Source organism: Microcaecilia unicolor, chromosome 3 (assembly GCF_901765095.1).
Source record: "Microcaecilia unicolor chromosome 3, aMicUni1.1, whole genome shotgun sequence".
Taxonomy (NCBI): Eukaryota; Metazoa; Chordata; class Amphibia; order Gymnophiona; family Siphonopidae; genus Microcaecilia; species Microcaecilia unicolor.
Window position 1 is genome coordinate 374,864,186 of NC_044033.1, and position 21,773 is coordinate 374,885,958.

Genomic DNA, 21,773 nt, shown 5'->3' on the forward strand with positions numbered 1-21,773 from the left:
GTCAATATTTCATGCAATTTTTCATTCCAACATTTTGCACTTTGCTTTAATCCATAAAGACCTTTGTTTAATTTACACACTAGCTGTCTTTGTTTTGTATTTATGAAACCTGTTGGTTGTTCCATGTACAAGTCTTCAGTTATTTCTCCATGAAGAAACGCTGTTTTCACATCAATGTGGTTGACTTGCATGCCTTTTGAGACTGCAATGCTCAGAAGTGTTCTTATTGTCGTGTGTTTCACTACAGGTGCAAACACTTCATCAAAATCTTCTCCATATTTTTGAAGATATCCCTTTGCCACTAATCTGGCTTTATACCTTTCCACTTTTCCTTGTGCATTCCTTTTTAACTTGAATACCCATTTGCATCCTATAGCTTTCTTGCCAGGAGGTAATTTTGTAAGAATCCAAGTATTATTTTTATCCAATGCATCAATTTCTTCTTGTGCAGCTTTATGCCATTCAGCAGCTTCTTCTGCTGGCATTTTCTCAATCTCATCCCATGTTAAGGGCTCTTGAGCTTCTGCTGACTTTGTTAGGTAAGACAGTCTTGGGGGTGGAACACCTTTGTTTTCCCTGGATGAGCGTCTGACAACAGGTTGGTCTGACCTTTCCGCATCCTCTAAATCTGAGAGTTCTTCTCCAATTGATTCCCCTTCTCCAACTGTACTGTCTTCTTCAATGATCCTTTCTGTGTCTGCTTCCTCTGCCTGTTCCTCGTTAGATACAGGTGAGTTGCTTTCAGACATCTGCCTTGGTATGGCATTTATATACACTGGCATGTCTATTATGGTTCTAGTTTCATATTCTGGATGATAAGGCTCATCTGGGATAATCCAGCCTTTATCAACCCTTTTGTTTTCATCAAAATATGTAACATGTCTTATGCCAACAATGCCAGTTTTCAGATTCAAAATTCTATATCCTTTGTGTCCTGGAGCATAGCCAACTAAAATGCCCCTTTCTGTTGTGGAATCCAGCTTATGCCTTCTTTGCTTTGGTATATGAGCATATGCTGTACTTCCAAATGTTCTTATGTGTGACAGGTTTGGCTTCCTACCATGCCATGTCTCATGTGGTGTGCGCTCAGCGCCTTTAGTTGGCATTCTGTTTTGTAGGTACACTGCTGTGAGAATGGCTTCCCCCCATAGTCTTTTAGGGAGATTGCTATCTGACAGCATACATCTGGTCATTTCCACAAGTGACCTAAATTTTCTCTCTGCAACAGAATTTTGCTCTGGTGTATAAGCTACTGTTGTGATATGCTGAATGCCTTCTTGTTCTAGAAATGTGCGCATGCTTTGTGAAGTGAACTCACCACCATTGTCGGTCTGAAGAACCTTTGGTTTTCTTTCAAATTTATTGCTCACCATGGCTACGTATTTCTTCAGCATGTCTGTGACTTGACTTTTCTCTTTCAGCAAATAGGCCACACAATATCTAGAGAAATCATCCAAGAATATTAGCACAAATCTGTTATTTCCCAATGATGGGATATTAAACGGTCCACATAAGTCACTGTGTATTAAGTCCAGCACTTTATTACTCCTATTTCCTGTGTATGCAGGAAATGAGGGTCTCACACCCTTTTGAGTAACACAGTCTATGCATTTCTCCATTTTACCAGCATCTGCACTTATCTGAATGCCGGTGGCCAGTTGCTTACTGTAAAGATCCTGGATCACCTTAGAATCACGATGTCCCAGGCGGCGGTGCCAGATTTCCGGACTATATTTACCATCATTCTTCCTTACTTGCGCCATATGTGAGGCTTCACCTGAAATGTTCAGCTTATAAACATCATTATGCATAAAAGCTTCAGCATACACTTCATCATTTTTAGAGATTGTGCACTTACTGTTTTCAAAATGAATCGCAAATCCCTTCTTATCTAATGTAGATACACTAAGCATATTGCAAACTGCTTGGGGAATATACAAGACATCACTTACAGGAATTTCTTTAACTTCATTAGACACTTTGCATTTTAAGAATCCAATACCTTTTGCTTGGATCTTAGCAGTCCCTGTGTTTGCAGTTTTAAGAATACCTTCCTCTGGACACATTTCCTGAAAGAAATCCTTACAATTGGTTAAATGGCATGTGCTCCCCGAATCCAAAATCCAAGTACTTTCATTTGAATTATTATTTACCATAGTCAAAGATTTTTCTGCCATTAGAAAACCCTTGTGTTTATCTTTGTCCTTCATACATTTCCTGGTTTGAAAATTCTTTAGTTCCATTGGCTTAGGTGAGCTAGAGGGAGTGTTTTGTGTTTCCTTACACAATTTAGATACATGTCCCTCCTTTCCACATGAGTAGCAAATCAGCTTGCCCTTGGGTGGAGTTTTCCCATAGCTCCGCCTTCCTCTGTTCTTTGCCAAGAAATTTGTTTCATTTCTCTCTGACTTGCTTTGAGAACACATCTCCTCAGAATCATTTACTATGCATTCCTGCCTTAGTTTTGATGTTGCCTGTTCAAAAGATTGCCCTTCAATGGCCTCATTTACAGACCTAAAAACATCAAACTTCTTTGATAGTGAGGTAAAAAGAAATGCTCTTTTCAATGCATCACACATGGGAATTCCAGAAAGTTCTAGCTTTTGAAATGAAGACATAAGATGCATAATGTGATCATTACATTTACTTTTATCCCTTAATTTGGTTTCATTCAACTCTGCTAACCAAATTTGTTGCTGCTTTGCATATGTAGTTGCATACATAGTTCTCAGTTTACATAAAATGTCCTTTGGTGTATCTTTTCCCTCCACTAATATGGCTTGTTTCTCTGAGAGAGCTTCCAAAAGCATGCACTTCACATAATAGTTTGCATTGTCCCATTCAGCCATATTTTCAGCTGTTCTGTCTTGGTCTAAGCATATATTTAATCTTTTTGCTCGAAGGAGACATATGAATCTTAATTCCCACTGCCGATAATTAAACTCAGTTAATTTAGGCACCTTGAGAGAATAGAACAATGGTGAATTTCTTCCCTCAGCCATTTTCTTAGCCTTCTGTCTGCTGTGTGGGGGGAGAGAGAGACAGACTGAATCTTTCCTTTAAAACTTAAGAGAAAAATGTGGCCTTTTTTCTGCCTGGTAATATTTCTCTTCTTTTTCAATTCCTGGCCCTGGGCCCGTAACCCTTTTGTTGGATTATTTGTAGTAAATAATTAGCAGATTTTTAGTACACACAGCTTCAGCTTTAGAAATGTTAATTTCTTTCTTCATCTCTCTCTCATTCACCCCTGAATAAGTCACTGCTGAGTCACTTTAAAGTTGAAGTAACAAAACATCTGTTTACTCACAGTTTGCAGTTAGATTATAATCAGACAGGCTTATATATACATATTACTATACATTTGTATTATCAGCTCCTTCCATGTGCTTAGATGGTAATGGATGCTCACACCACCATAGATCCTCTCAGGTTAGGAGAGATCATGAGCTCCATGTGCTCCATGTGCTGCATCTGCTGCATCTAACCCCCACAGGAAGTTGCATAGCTATGTGACCTCTCTAAGTAATTCACATCAGAGGTCACAGAGTAATCACAGAGAAATAATAGGTGACAGGCAATGCATGTAAAATACAATTACATTCCAACAGGTTTCAGTGCCAAAGCCAAAACTGAAATTTGGTCAGCACCTAATAAAGATATTTATCTCCAAAATATAAATACATGGGAATTAGGTCTTTTAAAATGGAATGGAGGCTCTGGAACAAGGGGTCATGGATGAGCGTGAAAGGGGAGAATCCAGATCCAGATGTACCCTTGAGTTAGAGTTGACTTCTGCTGACCAAACGATGAGGGACCACCCTCTAGTGCCTTTGACTTAGTGGACAACAATATTCTTTTGCAAATTTTGGACAGATTTGGTATTTTGGATCATCTACGTAGTTGGTTCCAGGGTTTCTTAAAACGATGATCCTATAGGGTCAAAATAAATAACTGCCTCTCGGATGGATGTGGTGTTCTTCAGAGCTCTCCTCTGTCTCCACTGTTGTTCAATGTATATTTACATTCACTTGGTTTTGAGTTAGAGAAACAAAGCATTCATTCTTACAGTTAAGCTGACAACGTAACAGTTCTAATCCCAATTCACTCTTCGGTTCTTTTAGAAAACAATATTATTCACAAAGCTATCAGTATTTTAGAAAAATGGATGTCTACACATAAACTACAATTAAATACTGAGAAAACAAAATTTTTGCTTATTAGTAATTCCTCAGGTATTAATGAGACAAGCATCGCATTAAATCAAACACTGTATCAACTTTCATCACCTGTAAGAATTTTAGGTATACACCTTGGGCCTGATATTCAGACCGCGGGAAGTAGTTGGGGCCATTTTTGGTAATCAGCATTGAATATCTGGTTTATTTTTGGCCACTAAGAACATAGCCGTCCAAGCCGATATTCAGCACTGGCTGGCTAAGTTCATAATGGCCAAAGATAGACCTGCTATTGACGCAGCCAGATTTGGCACCAAACTTATATAACCAGCTATCCGCTAAGTGCTAACTGGGAGTATTCATAGGGAGACAGTCGGCTAGCTATCTCCCACTGACTATCAGCAGATAGCTGGCTAAGTACCATTTAACCAGCTAGGTGCCATTCCTGGATGGTTAGATGTTTTGAATATTAGCCAGTTAGCCTCTAAGGGGCCCTTTTACTAAGGCGCATAGGCGCTTATGCGCATCCAACGCACATCAATTTGGAACCACCGCCCTGCTACTGCGAGCTTGGGGCGGTAATTCCATTTTTTACATGAATCCAAAAACATTTTTTATTTTCTACAGTGTGGCGCTAACCGGGCAGTAATTGGCAGTGTACGTATGTTGGCGATTACCGCTCGGTTAACACACGAGATCTTACTGCGAAGTCAATGGATGGCAGTAAGGTCTCAGGCCCAAAATGGATATGCAACTATTTTTATTTTGATGCATGTCCATTTTTGGCCAAAAAAAACCCGGGCCTTTTTTGCAGACGCATTCAAAAATGGATCTGCACACATCCAATACATGCGCCTACAACAGCGCAAGCCATTTTTCAGTGCACCTTAGTAAAAGGACCCCTAAGTTTTCTTTACAGCCACAAGTTAATACGTTGATTCAAAGAATGTTTGTACTTATGTGTAATCTTAGCCGCACTCGTAAATACTTTGAGCAAGAGCTTTTCCATTTAATTGTGCAGTCATTACTATGGAATCTTTTAGATTATTGTAATATCATATAACATACCATAAAATAACATTTGGTCTTATATCCTGCTTACACCCTGCAGTTCAAAGCGGATAACGGTAACATCAATAGCCAGAACAATCCTCTGGGAGGCAGTGGCGTTCCTAGGGTGGCTTACACCCGGGGTGGATCGCCGATGAGCCCCCCCGGGTGCAGCGCCCCCCCCCCCCATGAAAGGACACCTCCCCCGGGCAAAAGGACACCTCCCCCGCGTGCATTTTTACCTGCTGGGGGGGGGGGGGGGTTCAGCGCGCCTGTCGGCTTCGCTCGTTCCATGCTCCCTCTGCCCCGGAACAGGAAGTAACCTGTTCCGGGGCAGAGGGAGCACGGAACGAGCAGAGCCAACAGGAGCGTGGCACTCCCCCCCCAACGGCGTGCACCCGGGGTGGACCGCACCCACCCCCCCCCCCCCCAGGAACGCCACTGCTGGGAGGACAGTTAAGAAAAGGCAACAATTAAAAATCTTTTTGTAGTACAAATTTCTGAAAGAGCAGAGTCTCAATATTCTTCCTAAATGACAGATAAAAATCAGACAACTGATATGTCCTGGTAAACTCTTTCCAGTGACTGGCAGCTTGAAATGCCAGTGTCATTTCAAACATTTTTAGTCTTTTCTTTCCTCTTTGTGAGGGAAAGGAAAATACAGTTGGACATTTTAGCCTTGTCTCTTAGGCTGCTCATCTCAACTAATGAAAAAACTATAACAATCCAGAACACAGCTTTAAGTTTGGCCTATTCATTGAAAAAAACTGATAGAATTACATCAGCATAAGTAAAAGCTCACTGGCTCCCTATCCTGCTTATAATTGAAAGAGAAAAACGCCTATATTGCGACCCAAATTGGGAGATGGGCGTCTTTCTCCCGTGGGCGCCCAAATCGGTATAATCGAACGCCGATTTTGGGCGTTTCCAACTGCAATCCGTTGCGGAAACAGGTAAAGTTGAAGTGGGCATGTCAGAGGCGTGGTGAAGGCGGAACTGGGGCGTGGTTATCAGCTGAGGAGAGATGGGCGTCTTTACTGATAATTGAAAAAAAAAAAGGCGTTTTTACTGCTATTTTGGGTCACTTTTTTTGGACCCTTTTTTTTTCACGAACATGTCCCCAAAAAGTGCCCCAACTGACCAGATGACCACTGGAGGGAATCAGGGATGACCTCCCCGGACGCCCCCAGTGGTCACTAACCCCTCCCACCAAAAAAACCTCACTTTAAAAACTTTTTTTCCAGCCTGTATGCCAGCCTCGAATGCCGTACCCACCTCCATGACAGCAGAATGTGTTCTATCCTGTGACAGCCTTTCCCTGGTTCTGATGTGGCTCTCGGGTGAGTGTGACACCCTTTCTGTTATGCGCACTGCAGAGTCACATCAGCAATGCATTGTGGTGGGTGTAGGGTATTGGGCTCCGTGATTCCATTAGCTTGTGGCAAATGCTCACGATGTTGGTAGTTGGTAGGCTCTACTCCCATGGTTCTTTTCCGTCTGCTTACTGGGTCAGAGTGTGCCCTGTTTTGTTTCCGGTAGTCCATGAGGTAGTGGCCATTTTTGTAAGCCAGTTTTAGATCCCTTTCACGTGTTAGCCACGTTACAGAACTTAGTTCTTACCTTGAATGTGGCTGAAAGAGGGCATTGTACACCATTCTGCCAGCTCTGACCTACTGCTAATCTCAGTACCATGGAGACTCTTTGCCAGGTGGGCACAACCTCTGATCTGCAGTTAACTGTGAGTAAGCGTGCTTATTCCAATAAACAACGTTTTCGGAGAGATTAGTCTTCAGGTGTCAACTGGTGTGCCAATGTTATATAGCAGCAACAAGTCCTAGAGGCCTGCATGTATGCAGGTCCCTGGAGCACTTTTAGTGGGTACCGCAGTGCACTTCAGCCAGGTGGACCCAGGCCCATCCCCCCTACCTGTAACACTTGTGCTAGTAAATGGGAGACCTCCAAAACCCACTGTACCCACATGTAGGTGCCCCCTTCATCCCTAAGAGCTATGGTAGTGTTGTACATTTGTGGGTAGTGGGTTTTGGGGGAGGGGGCTTGGGTGCTTAGCACCCATGGTAAGGGAGCTATGCATGTGGGAGCATTGTCTGAAGTCCACCGCACTGACCTCTAGGGTGCCCAGTTGGTGTCCTGGCATGTCAGGGGGGCGAGTGTACTACGAATCGTGGCCCCTCCCACGACCAAATGTCTCGGATTAGGACATTTTTGAGCTGGGCGTTTTTAGTTTCCATTATCGCTAAAAAAAAACAAACGCCAAGCTGAAAAATGTCCATTTTTTCAAAAATACGGTCTGTCCCGCCGCTTCATGTACCCGTTTTTGGACATAGACGCCCATGGAAATAGGCGTTCGCGTTCGATTATGCCCCTCTATATCGGCTAGAATTTTGTTCAGATTTTCTTTTTATTGTATAAAGCATTATACACTCTAGCAATTCTGGTCTCTAAAAGATCTTTTAGGAATACAAATTTGTTTGTTTTTCTATCTATAAGGTGGTAAGCAAAAGCTTAAACTATTGGAGAATCTGTTTTCTATTCAGGCTGCTAAACTTGAAATAAAGACATTACAAGTCTATTAACTGCCGCGGACTACAGGAATTTCAGAAGTTGGACTAAAACTTATTTCAGAAATTTTTAATAGAAAAAGGTAGTTTTATGTTATTTTGGATTATTAATAATTATATGTTCTGCATATTGATTGCAGCTTTGTGTGGAGGTGTAGCCTCATGGTTAGAGCACCAGCCTTAACAACCAGAGGTGTCTGGGTCAAAACCCCCACTGCTGCTCCTTGTGATCCTGAGCAAGTTAGTTAACCCTCCATTGCCTCAGATACAATCCCTCCCTTGAGCTACTACTGAAAAAAAATGGTATTACTTTTGTGGTTTTGTACTTCCTGGTAATCACTAGACCTTTTTGATTGCAATCCACGTAGAACTATAAGGTTACCTGCAGAATACAAGACAAATTGTTATGTTTTCTTGGTATGATACAGGAGCGGTTTGCTATTGCCTTCTCCTGAGGCATGGAGGGTTAAATGACTTGCTCAAGGCCACAAGGAGCTGCCAGGGGATTTGAAACCGCACCTTCCAATTTCCAGCCCACTGCTCTAACCATTAGACTGCTCCTCTGCTTCAAAAGAGAGCATACTAAGGAGTAATCTAAGGAGATATTTCTTTACAGAAAGGAGAGTGGATGCTTAGAACACTGTGCTAGATGAGGTGGTAGAGTGATTTACATGGGAACAAATTAGTTTACGCCTGTAGATCAGCTGTCAAAAAATTGCCCATTCTCATTGCAGTTAAAAACATACACATAGTTCAACAGCATGCAGACTTTTAGCCTCATCAAGAGTTTCCAGTGGGCTGTTTAAGTCAGAGGAGGAAAATAATGTGTGCAAACTGCATTTTAACAGTGATGTGAGCTATTTTCTATGTAAAAAAACATATTTGCACAAGGATCAAGTGTATTCTTTAGACCTGAAGTAAGATTGGTATATTTGTCCTTTAAGAAGTGATGCAAAGCCTGCAGGTAAAATGGACTGAAATACTTTGCCCTAGTGTGGGCAGTTTGACGACTGACCTCACACTGCATGGTTATTGCAACTTTAGACAATCACATGGGGTCTTATTTCAGAGCTTCAAAGATTTTTCAGGCATACCACTAATAACCAAAGGACTACATACATAAAATGATACAGTTGCAATTTATGGTTCATATGGAGGGGCATTTTAGAAAGAAATATCCAAGTTGTGATTTGGATGTCTTTGCAAAACGTCGAAATCCGGGGGCGGGGGAAAACAGTATTTTCAAAAAAAGATGGACATTCATCTTTTGTTTCAAAAATACCGTCAGAGACGTCCCTAGATTTGGACGTCCCTAGACATGGACGTCTTTGACTTTCGGCAATTTTCGAAACCAAAGACGTCCATGTCAAAAACGTCCAAATGCAAGCCATTTGGAAGTGGGAGGCCCCAGCATTTGTAGTGCACTGGTCCCCCTGACATGCCAGGACACCAACCGGGCACCCTAGGAGGCACTGCAGTGGACTTCATAAAATGCTCCCAGGAACACAGCTCCCTTACCTTGTGTGCTGAGCCCCCCAAAACCCACTACCCACAACTGTACACCACTACCATAGCCCTTACAGGTGAAGGGGGCACCTATATATGGGTACAGTGGGTTTGTGGTGGGTTTTGGAGAGCTCGCTTTTCCTCCACAAACATAACAGGTAGGAGGGAGTATGGGCCTGGGTCCACCTGTCTGAAGTGCACTGCAGTACCCACTAAAACTGCTCCAGGGACCTGCATGTGCTGTCATGGACCTGAGTATGACATCTGAGGCTGGCATAGAGGCTGGTATGACATATTTTTAAAGATGTTTTTTAAGGTTGGGAGGGGGTTAGTGACCACTGGGGGAGTAACGGGAGATCATCTCCGATTCCCTCCGGTGGTCATCTGGTCATTTTGGGCACCTTTTTGTGCATTATTCGTAAAAAACCACATCCGGGTGAAAACGTCCAAGTCAGGGACATCCTTGCTTTTTTCGATTATGGGTCAAAGACGTCCAAGTGTTAGGCGCGCCCAAGTCCTGCCTTCGCTATGCCTCCAACACGCCCCCTTGAAATTGGGACATCCTTGCGACAGACTGCAGTTGGAGACGTCCAAAATCGGGTTTCAATTATATCAATTTGGACGTCTCTGGGAGAAGGACGTCCATCTTCCGATTTTTGTTGAAAGATGGATGTCCTTTTCTTTCACAAATGAGCCCGATGGTAAATGTCAATACAGAAACCCTGCAGAAGGCTCTACATGTGGATTGTTATTGTTGATTAGTATATTATATATTTTTATTATGATGATGCTATTCCTCATCTTGAATATAATTGAAAAAGGTGGTGTGATGGAGTATGTGGAATAAACCCACTCCCCCCTAAGTACCCTCCTTCTAGCTAGTGGCCTAATGTTTGGTGCAGCAGCCTGAGAACCAGCAGAGCTGGGTTTGATGCCCACTGCAGCGCCTTGTGATTAACTCTCCAGTTCCTCAGGCACAAAAATGAGTATTTGTATATAATATGTAAACTGCTTTGGTTATAACCAACAAAAGGCAGTATATCAAATCCTCCCCCCCCCCCCATTTTTCTCTAAACCTCCATGAGGAACCAGAAGCATGGCCAAGGTAGGAAAGTTCTCAGTTGAACATTATGAACTACCAACCTTCCTTGAGGCATATTTTCAAAGCACTTTGGGAGGCTAAGTTCCATAGGTTTCTATGGAACTTTGGGAGGCTAAGTGCTTTGAAAATATGCCTCCTTGTCTGTTAAATTCTGACCTTTAAGTCGATATGCCTGTGTGCATGCAGACTAGTTGTAGCCTGGTATGAATAGGGTTACTATATTTGTGGAGACAAAAAAAGGACACAAAATAAAATGCCGCCATGTCCATGCCCTGCCCTGTTGCGCCATGGCACTTTGACCCCCCCAAGAAAGCCAGATTCTATAAGCAGTGAAAATACTGGTAAAATTAACAGAAATGCATTTTCTTCCATACACTGCTAAATACAAAAATTAGAAAAGATGCACATTTCCAAAAAAGTAAATACCCATGAGCTGCATATCCCCCTCTTTCCTTTCCCTTCCATCCATAAGCAGCATATCCCCCTCTCCTCTCCTCTTCACTCCATCCCCTTCTATCCATGTGCTGTATTTCCCCCTTTTCCCTTCCCCCCATGCACATGCCCCTCACCAATTTTTTCCAGCTCCTCTCCCTTTCTGCACCGACACACCATCCACTTTTTTTTACAGCCCCCTCCCTCCAAAAACAACTCCATCCATCCATCCACCTCCCCTCCCACCCTGAATCAGGATGCCCTCCCCAAATGTGGTCTAGTGGTGGCCTCTTTGGGGCAAGAACCCCACTGTTTCCTGCCTGAAGCTGCCACTTCAAAATGGCTGCAGAGTCTCAAGGGGTGGCCTTGCAAAACAGTCCCCTGAAAAGGAGGACATGTCCGGGGAAATCTGAAGGAATGATAACTCTAGGTACGAACCACTCTCTTTGCACTGGAACAGAATTACAAGAGTATTATGTTTGTTCCTGAGTTCCCAGGCCAGGGTATATAATTGATGTCCAACCCAATAAACAGTTTTGTTCTCCTTTACACTGTGGCTTGGCTGTGGAGAGTCCTTACCTCATGCCCATTCACGCTAATACAGGTGGGCAATATGTTCTCAAATACATAAATAAGTGCTATGTTGTATTCAATAAATCCTAGTTAATATTAACTACCTTCATACAGGAATTAGCAATAAGCAGTTTCTTCAAGATGAAAAACACTATTTAGCATTGATTCTTCACCCTGTTTTTGTTTCCTGCAGAAGAACCAGTCCAATGTATAAAGGGATAACCATTGATAGGCTTGTGAATTAAGGAATGAACCAACTAGCATTCTCTTTCCTATTTTTGAGTAATATACTACTTTCCTCCACCAAAATGGAACAGAAAGTGTATCCATCTAACAAAAAATAAGGTCAACATAGTACATCTGTAAACATAATAGAACAATAAAATACATCAAAATAGCATAATAAGATTTTTTACAGTCCTTAATATAGTCACCCACTGGCACACAAGAGAGGGTTCTGGATGAATCAATGGTCAGTCAATTATAGGAGTCAGCTAGCAGGTGCTCTAAAGTACAATCAGGCATGCACAATGTGGGGTCAGCCTGCCAAATAAGGGTAATTTTCTCTTACTTGGTAGGCTGGTGGAGAATACCAAATAAGGGAAAAATTCCCTTATCTGTTATACTGACCCCATGCTGTCAGGAGGGATTCGGGGGTACTCTCAGTGGTCTTGGGGAGGGGGTCATGGGTACCACTAGACACCAGGGCTGTTTTCAGGGAGATCAGTGGTCAGGGGTCCACCAGGGCTTTTATTCTTATTTGTTTTGTGAGTGTGTGTGTGTGGGGAGGGGAGGGGAGGTCAGGAAGGGATCAGAGGGTCAGTGAGTGGGCCGGGCCACAAGATCATAGGAGTCATCGTGAGTTGGGGTGGGGGATTGGGAGATATCTTTGTGGTGGCAGTAGGTTTTTAAGAATTGTTTCTCTTCCTGTCAGTTACTCAGGCACTGACAGGAAGGGGGACATTTTAGCAATGAGCTGCAGCTTATTGCTGTGATTTTAATGCAGCAGTAATTTGCATGCTTATTGATTACTGCATCACCACACTATATTTTTTCATTAATTTTGCAGTATAATCCACATGCTCAACCATGAGCTTATAGCTGTACATGTGGCTTTCTGCATCAGTCCCTTGTATGTTCACATGGATGGAGTCTATTTGACACCAAAAGGAGAGAAAAAATCCCCAACAAAAAATACAAACAAAAAAAGAAATAGGGGAGAACCAATATGCAATAAGTTAAAAAAATAACTAAACTCTCTGAGGAGAGTTAGCAAAGAAAGCATTCGTATAGATATTTTCCTTCTTGAGGATTATTTAACCCCCAACAACAGATACTTGTGGTTAGAACTATTCAGATTGGTGTGGATCCTGATGCAGGCGGTTGTGTCGAAACATGGCACCATGTCGAGTGCTTCTTCTGAATTTCCACTGTTTTTGGGAATTGTATTTACATAGCTCTTTTGGTCTAGTTTTTATTATAATAAATTTTGTGTTTGTCATTCTTGGATTCCTGGGCTCCTTTTTATTTATTTATTTTTAAAATGTATTCTTTATTGGTCCTCTGCTATGCCTTTTTTCTTTGGAGTCTGGATGAAGCATGGACAGGGCACACAGTTAAACATGTAATTTATAGAATATTATAGCTTATATGTATATCTCCTGAATATAGGTGAAAACATTTACACCAGCTCTATGGATGGCATACATGCTTGAGCCTAAACACATATTTGCATTTACCCGGTTATATTTTATAATGGACAGTAGGCATTGCATGAGAATAGGGTGAAAGGTCATGGCTGCCATATTGGATTAGGCAGCAGCCATGGGCAGAAGTGAATGGGCAAAAGTGTGTGTGTGAGTGTGTTGGGGGTTAAAGCAAGAAAGGAAGGAGAATGAGAAGTGGAAACACAGAGTGATAGGAAATGAAAGAGGGAGTATGAAGTGTAGAGTGTATGGGAAGGAATCAAAGTGAGTTTTATGTTTAATCATTATTGTCTGTTGAAGTTGCTTTAGAGCTCACTATTCTTGACAACTGCAGACCTAAGCTTCATCTTCCATTGTACTCACTCCTCAGCATCTCTGCTTCTTGCTGATCTGTTCCTACCTTGTTTTCTCCTTCAATGACATTTAGAGGCACTGGTGTAGAGGGCCACTTGTTTTTAGGAGGTAAAGGCTTCTCACAGTTCCACAGCACAACGATCTGTATCAGAGACAATCAAACAAACACAAACAGAAGGCATCAGTTACTGTGTAGAAAAGAAAGTCACAAAGAAAGTACCTCTTATAGGTGCCCTTTTACAAAGGCGCATAGGTGCCTATGTACATCCAATGCATGTCAAATTAGCACTGCCACCCGGCTACCACGTGCCCAAAATATTTTCTGTTTTCTACCGCGGGGCACTTACCTGGCGGTAATCAACAGTTGGTGCACACTGGATGCTTACTGCCTGGTTAGCGCGTGAGACCTTACCGCTAAGTCAATGGGTGGTGTTAAGGTCTAGGTCGAAAATGGGCATGCGCTGGTTTTCATTTTGCCGCAAATCTATTTTCTGGCACATTAAAAAATTCCTTTTCCAGGTGCGCTTGGGAAATAGAAGGCGAGGTGCAGCCACAGAAGGTGGAGAAACCCTCAATCCCTACGTTACGACAATGCAGCAAAAAAAAAAAAAGGAGTAGAACGATTTGGCACCTTCAATAACCCAGGGAGACGTATAGTCGTTTGAGTCGATTGATGCTCTTTAATAAAGACTTTGTTATGCTATACGTCTACCTGGGTTATTGAAGGCCCTCAGGAAACAGACCAGCACATGTCCAAAACATGCACCTACACCAGCGGAGGCCACTTTTGGGCGCACCTTAGTAAAAGGGCCCTGAGTGACTTAAAAATTCATAGACTACCTAAAACCACCAATTCTGAAGAATAATTCACTGAAGGAGATATTTCCCAATCCCTTGGAACAGGCTTTCAAATAATCTCTCAGTCTAAAGCAGAATTCAGTAAAAAGCAAACTGCAGCAGAAACTCAGAAGAAGAGAATGGCAGAAGTCCTTGCAAAACACTGTGCTAGAACACATCACAAGACCCCATTTTTAAGCAGCGCCATTTTCAAGCAGAACGCTAGAACACTCTGTTGGTTTCCAGACTGGACCTACTGAAATAACCGTATACGTAGATCTTTCACTTGACAAAGCTATCAATGCGAAAAAGGCCCCTGTTGGGATTCATTGTATACTTGGGAACAACTTCAGATAAGTGGCACAACTAAAGTTCTGTTTTTTTGCATGATAATATGTGAAGAGACTTTGATAATGTCCTGCATACCATGAAAGCTTTAAGTAGAAGTGCTGCATTTTAAACACAGTTAGTGAACTGGTAGTGTAGTGCACATAGAGTAGTATAAGACAAAAAAATGAAAAAAGACTTAAAATAATATCAAGAACAGCATAGAAAATTTATTGAGTTGTGCACACAAGGAGGTCGGGGGCAGTCGATGATTATAAAGTGGCATGTATTACAGGCTCACCCCCCTAAGCACCCAAAAGAGAGGGGCCCCCTTAAAACTTTGATGAGGAAGGAGGGTGAAAAGGTCCCCTCATTCTAAACACTAGTTAGGCAGTTGTCCCAGGAAAAAAAGAATGCAATTTATATTTCTAAACTATACAAAACAATAACAACAACAAAAACTGCCAACACTGGTTATACTCAACAAAAATTATTTGAATTAAATTGTGCTGCCTGGAACTGTAATATAAAAGTACTGACCCCTGACTCTGCATTGTCACAGTGTTAAATGAAAGCATATATTCTGCATCCACAGGAGCCTTCCTCATGCAACAATGTGTGCAGAGCTGAACTAGTGTATTTCCCTATAGAATTCATCATATAAAATAAGATCTGATTCTGGTTTCTTCTCAGTATCACCAACATAATCCCTCTCCAGTAACAGACATATTGGGCCCGATATTCAGCCGGTGGCAGTCAGTGTTTTGCTGACCACTACTGGTTTTATTCCTGGATATTCAGTGCAGGGCCATGTCCAAGCACCAGTATTGAATAGCCAGACATATGTGACCAGATAATACATAGCTTGTGTGATATTCAGAACTTAATCAGCTAAGATGAACCATATTAAGACAGTACTGTGTTTTATATGGTCCTATTTATGAGGTTATTTTAGCTGATAAACCCTCCTGTTTACAGAGCAGCGTGGCAATGCCAACACAGCCCATTCAAAGCATTTATTTTTATTTATTTGTTACATTTGTACCCCACATTTTCCCACCTATTTGCAGTACCATAAAGGCGTTCGCAAGTCGGTTGATAACAAATACAGGTTATATTGTGGTCGAAGTGAGGTAGGTGTGTATGAGGCACCGTGATGATGGAAGGGATGAAGATTGTATATTGTTCAGTACGATCATTGGTTTTGTTGTGTTGCTGGGTGTGGGGATTTACGTTGGATCAGTGAGGTAAGCCTTTTTGAAGAGGGTGGGTTTTAGTGATTTCCAGAAGTTTAGACGGTCATGGACTGTTTTCACAGCTTTTGGGAGTCCATTCCATAGTTGTGCGCTTAGGTAGGAGAAGCTGGATGCACAAGTTGTTTTGTATTTCAGTCCTTTGCAATTTGGATAATGTAGGTTTAGGTTTGATTGTGATGATCCGATTCTGTTTCTGGTTGGTAGATCTATGAGGTCTGTCATGTATCCTGGGACTACGTCGTAGATAATTTTGTGGACCAAGGTGCAGATTTTGAAGATGATTCGTTCTTTGATTGGGAGCCAGTGTAGCTTTTCTTGGAGGAGTTTGGTGCTTTCGAAGCGTGTTTTACCAAATATCAGCCTGGCAGCTGTGTTTTGGGCGGTCTTGAGTTTTTTTTGCGAGTTGTTCTTTACATCCCGCATAGATTCTGTTGCAGTAGTCTGTATGGCTTAGGCCCATTGATTGTATTAGGTTTCGAAATATTTCCCTTGAGAAGAAGGTTTTATTCGTTTGAGTTTCCACATTGAGTAAAACATTTTCTTTATTACGGAGTTTACTTAGTTCTCAAGGGTAAGGTTGCAGTCGATTATGACGCCGAGTATTTTTAGGCTGAGTTTGGTGAATGTATATCTAGAACAAAAGTGTAAATAATCTTGGTTAACATGGAGGGGCATAATTGAACGAAAACGTCTATCTCCATGGGCGTTTATCTCCGAGAACGGGTCCGTGAAGGGGCGGACCGAACCGTATTTTCGGAAAAAATAGACGTCCATGTTTTATTCGACAATTTGTGAGCTGGGCGTTTTTGTTTTTCAGCGATAACGGAAAATGAAAGCGCCCAGCTCAAAAACGAATAAATCCAAGGCATTTGTTCGTGGGAGGGGCCAGGATTCGTAGTGCACTGGTCCCCCTCACATGCCAGGACATCAACCGGGCACCCTAGGGGGCACTTTTACAAAACCAAAAAAACAGGTAAAAGAGCTCCCAGGTGCATAGCACCCTTCCCTTGTGTGTTGAGCCCCCCAAATCCCCCTCAAAACCCACTGCCCACAAGTCTACACCATTACTATAGCCCTAAGGGGTGAAGGGGGGCACCTACAAATGGGTACAGTGGGTTTGGGGGGGGGGGTTGGACGACTAATAAGCATTAAGCAGCACAATTGTAACAGGTAGGGGGGATGGGCCTGGGTCCACCTGCCTGAAGTCCACTGCACCCCCTAACAACTCCTCCAGTGAGCTGCATACTGCTGCCAGGGAGCTGGGTATGACATTTGAGGGTGAAAATAAAAAGTTGTGAAACATCATTTTTTTGTGGTGGGAGGGGGTTAGTGACCACTGGGGGAGTCAGGGGGGTCATCCCCGATTCCCTCCAGTGGTCATCTGGTCATTTAGGGCACTTTTTGGGGCCTTATTCGTGAAAAAACAGGGTCCAGGAAAAGTGTCCTAAATTCTAGCTACAAACGCATACTTTTTTCCCATTATCGGTGAAATGCGCCCATCTTTGTTCGGCAGATAACCACGCCCCAGTTCCGCCTTCGCCACACCTCTGACACGCCCCCATCAACTTTGTCCGCATCCGCGACGGAGTGCAGTTGAAAACGTCCAAAAATCGGCTTTCGATTATACCGCTTTATTCGTTTTTGTGAGATAAACGTCCATCTCCCGATTTGGGTCGCAATATAGGCGTTTTTCTTTTTCAATTATAAGCAGGATAGTGCTGACCTCTGTGAGTTATTTGCTAGATAGATAATTATCTAAAGTTTTCCATTTTAACAACTTATGAAATATCTGGAGGGTGCAACAATATAAATTATTTTCATAGTTCTTATATAATATAACTCACTTCCACCAGACATGAAAAGAAAGAAGTGAGTTATCCTTCCAGTGATTAACAATAAGTTTAAGGGCAACAGAAATTAGAAAATCAAATAGAAATTTGTCTGATTCTTCAGTTAGTTCAAGTAAGATGCGTGATTTTCAGATAATGAGTTTCAAAGAAATAGTAGTTGCCGGATCAGAAAATTTGGAGATTGCTACAGTCAAATAGCATATGGGAGAGTGTACCAGTTGCTTTGCAGCATGACAAGCATTGATCCAACAGAGATTGACCACTAGCCATTGCTTTCCTGGGAGTCCAGAATGAGCAATGATATATGAAGTATAAGGATTGGGTGATTGAAACGGACATCGAGACTGTAGGGCCATGGCTCCAAAATAAGTGCCATGATTCTTCTGGTATGTAAGTGTTCAAGTCCTTTTCCCATACTTGTTGAGTGCCCAGGCTGTAGTTTCTTTTACGTAATTTAAATCTTTTGTAGAAGAACGAAGCGCAATGAAAGCAGTGAACAGCCTTTAAGGTAAAAACTTCCAGTGTGCGTTCATTAAAAAATGACTTGTGATAGTTGAGGAGATGTTTTATAAAGTGTTCAATTTGTAGGAAATGGAGGAATTCTGAATCTGGAAGGTTGTATTCAGCTTTAACTTTAGCAAATGATTTGCATTTATTATTTAGCAGTAATTGATCTATAAACCAGATGTTATATATAGAATTGCCAGGTCAGCCAATGAATGGGCGAGTTGGCAATTAATATATTTGAGTTATTCCACAAGAATCCCTTCTAGTAACTGAAATGAAGCAAGAGTAGCCTTTAAAACCAAAGGTACATTCAAGTGGGTAGGTGACATGTATGCTAGCATATTCAATGGAATATTCAGAGATAGAGCAGCATCCAATTTCAACCAAGTAGGTGTAGAAAATGATCGGGATGTATGAAACCATTGACTTCTTTGATTTAGAATGAAGGCTGAGTGCTATTGAACAAAATCTGGAAAGTTTACTCCTCCAAGGTGTTTTGGGAATTTTAGCATTCTAGCAGCTATGCGGGGAGGTTTGTGATTCCAGAGAAAGTCTGTTAGCAGTTTATCTATTTGTTTAAAGAAAGATGGCGGAAATGAGAGTGGGAGCATACTTAAGAGGGTATTTACTCCGAAAGCAGGTGTCATCTTGTCTCAAGTCTACCCCACCAACTAAAGGAGACCAGCGTGATATAGTTGTTTTTAATGACTGAAGTAAGATTTCTATGCTTTTGACAATAGTTTTGCATGTTGAACGACAAAATAATATGCCTGGATATTAATTTTGAAGGGGAATTGAGATAATTCTTGAATGCTGATGCTGTCATGAATGGGTAGACATTCTATCTTATCCCAGTTAATTCTGTATCCAGAGATATGAGAGAATGAATCTATTGTTCATAATACATGTGAAAAAGAGGGTATGGTGGTATATAGCATGAGATTATCAGCATAAAGAGATAATTTAATTCCAATGTCTTTTAATCTAAAGCCTGCTATGTTGGGATTGGATCTAAGGGCTATGGCTAATGGTTCAATTGCAAAATTGAAAAGAAGAGGGGAGAGAGGACAACCCTGTCTTGTACCTCTGGACATGGAGAAAGGGGCAGAGAGTTGGTCATTAACATAAATCATAGTGGAAGAGTTTAACTATAAGACTCTAATCATATTAGTGAAAAGCGGACTGAAGCCAAACCATCGGAGGGTTTCAAATAGATATGACCACTCCACTTTGTCAAAGGCTTTCTCCGCATCCAGAGCCAAAGCCACTAGTCGATTAGGGCATCTGTCCTAAAGAGATAAAATATTACAGAACAAACGAGCATTGTCAGTTGTAGCTCTCTTTGGCATGAAGCCATTTTAGTCTGGATGTATTATATAATGAAGTACCTTGACCATTCTCAAAGCCAGGAATTTTGTGAAAATGTTGTTGTCTAAATTAATCAATGAGATTGGTCTGTAATTGGCAACAGAAGTAGGATTTCTTCCTGGTTTAGGAAGGATAATAGTGGGGAGAATACTTTAGAGAAACATTTATAATACTTAGCACTAAAGCCATCTGGCAGAGGTGATTTGTTGATTGATAGCGCCATGATTGCAGATTGAATTTCTGATATTGTTATTGGGGATTCTAATTGTTTGGCTTGAGCTTCATTGATTGTCAGATGTGGAAAAGATGTTAAAAATGTATTAATGTTTTGAGTAGAATCAGTGGATTCTGAAGAGTATAAAAATTTATAGAATTATTGAAATTGATTTCAAATGTCTACATCTTTCACTATGGGAGTGTTACAGGAGGGATCTTTAATAGAAGTTACTTTGGATTTAGGCCTCTTTCCTTTGAGATAGTTTGCTAGGAAGTATCCGGCTTAATTTTGTTGCAAATAATATGTGGCACCTATGTTGACTATTTGATGTTGCACCAATCTACTATGAATAGAGTTGTATTCATTGCAGAGTTTGTTAAGTTCTAGGAATAGTTTAGAATTAGGTGATTTGTCAAATAATAATTCTAGGGATCTGATTTCAGATTCAAGTGTATTAAGTTTGACTTTTTGTTGTTTATGCCAGAAAGCAGTATAGCCAAAAACTGACCCCCTGAGGAATGCTTTAAGAGCATCCCACCAGGAGGCTAACAAAGTATCTTCAATTTTGTTGAATTGACAGTAATCATGTATAGCTTTTTTGACCAGACTTTTTCTGGCTTACCTGGATCATGTTTGCTCAGTGACAAAGGTTAAAGGTTAGCATATTGACTCCCTGTCTCTGTCATGAGGAGGCATCTGAGTTCTGATGTTGTTTGGAAGATGACATTTTGCTAATGCGAGATGATAAATATTTTATTATATTAGTCCATATGATGAAGAAATTAAGTGGAGATCCTATGGAGCGAAAGCTTTATGTGTCCATACTTGTTCAGGCTCGCAAGCTCCCCCTGGCCATTTTTAGTTCTTTTTCACAGCAGCTGCAGTGGGAAGGAGCTGCGGGATTAGGGCAGGTTTGAAGAGAAGAAACGTATGCATGGTAGGGGGGGGGGGGGGGAGATACTGGAACAAATTGGGCAGGGGATGAAGAGTGAGGCATTCAGTTCAACAGTGTTTGGGGGGGCATTGTCCCTCTCACCCCCCCCCCCCCAAATGGATCAAGGGGTTCATCTTCAGAGGTTAAAATAAAAATCACTGAAGCAGTATCTGAAAACAGGTTTATGGGATAGGGATAGGGACAGGGACCAGCAGTAGTTGGGAGGCCTTGGCATAAGCAGTGATTATTTACTCATTTGCACTCCAGTTGAAAACAGCTAACAATCCAGGTAATTTGTTCCAAACCAGAAAATTTTACTGTCAAAAACCAAACAGTAGCATTGTAGGAAAAAAAGGATGAGAATAGCACAGAAAAAATCCACATGCTGTGATGTCCATTGCTTGGATGTTCACATAGTCCAAGCTCAAGCTTCTTGGGCACTCAGTGAAATGAGACTTAGGCCTTGCACTGTTCCCTCTGAAGTTTTTTCTTTCCTCCTTTGGGTAACTGTTAAAAGTCCCTGAATCCTTCTTCAAATACAGAAATCACTTTAATACATTTTTGGTGAAAAAGTCCCATGATCGGGCTCCTATCTTTCTAGCACAGGAACCCTCACCATCTGGAGGATGCTCTACTGAGTTTTCTCTTGTCTTATTCTATACATCCTTTCTCCAGATGGAAAGAAAGAGGCTCCTCTCTTGCCCTCTAGTGGTGCACCTGAGAGCACAGCCTCCTTGGTTGCCTTTTACTGCTCCCTGAGTTCCTCAACCCTCATTATTGTCCATAACCCTTCCTCTGATCAAAGCATCCAGGACCGACTCCCCTCTTTTATATTCCTGCCCTACTTTAGAGAGTGGACAATGCCTCCCTCAAATACAGCAGTAACCTAATGGTTATAGAAGTGGGCTGTGAACCAGGGAAGTGAAGATTCAAATCTCACCTTCATGGGCTCATCTTGGGAAAGTCACTTCACACTCCAATGCCTCAGATACAACTTATA

General features: G+C 41.8%; 1 protein-coding gene across 1 annotated transcript in view; it reads right to left on the minus strand.

The window, feature by feature from the left end:
* Nucleotides 1-21,773, minus strand: part of LOC115464768 (exostosin-1-like) — a 620,469-nt gene that overhangs the window by 31,190 nt on the left and 567,506 nt on the right. Inside the window, exon 7 of the mRNA XM_030195122.1 lies at nt 13,524-13,619. Within this exon, the coding sequence (XP_030050982.1) occupies nt 13,524-13,619 (96 nt within the window). The remainder of the gene's footprint in view (nt 1-13,523; nt 13,620-21,773) is intronic.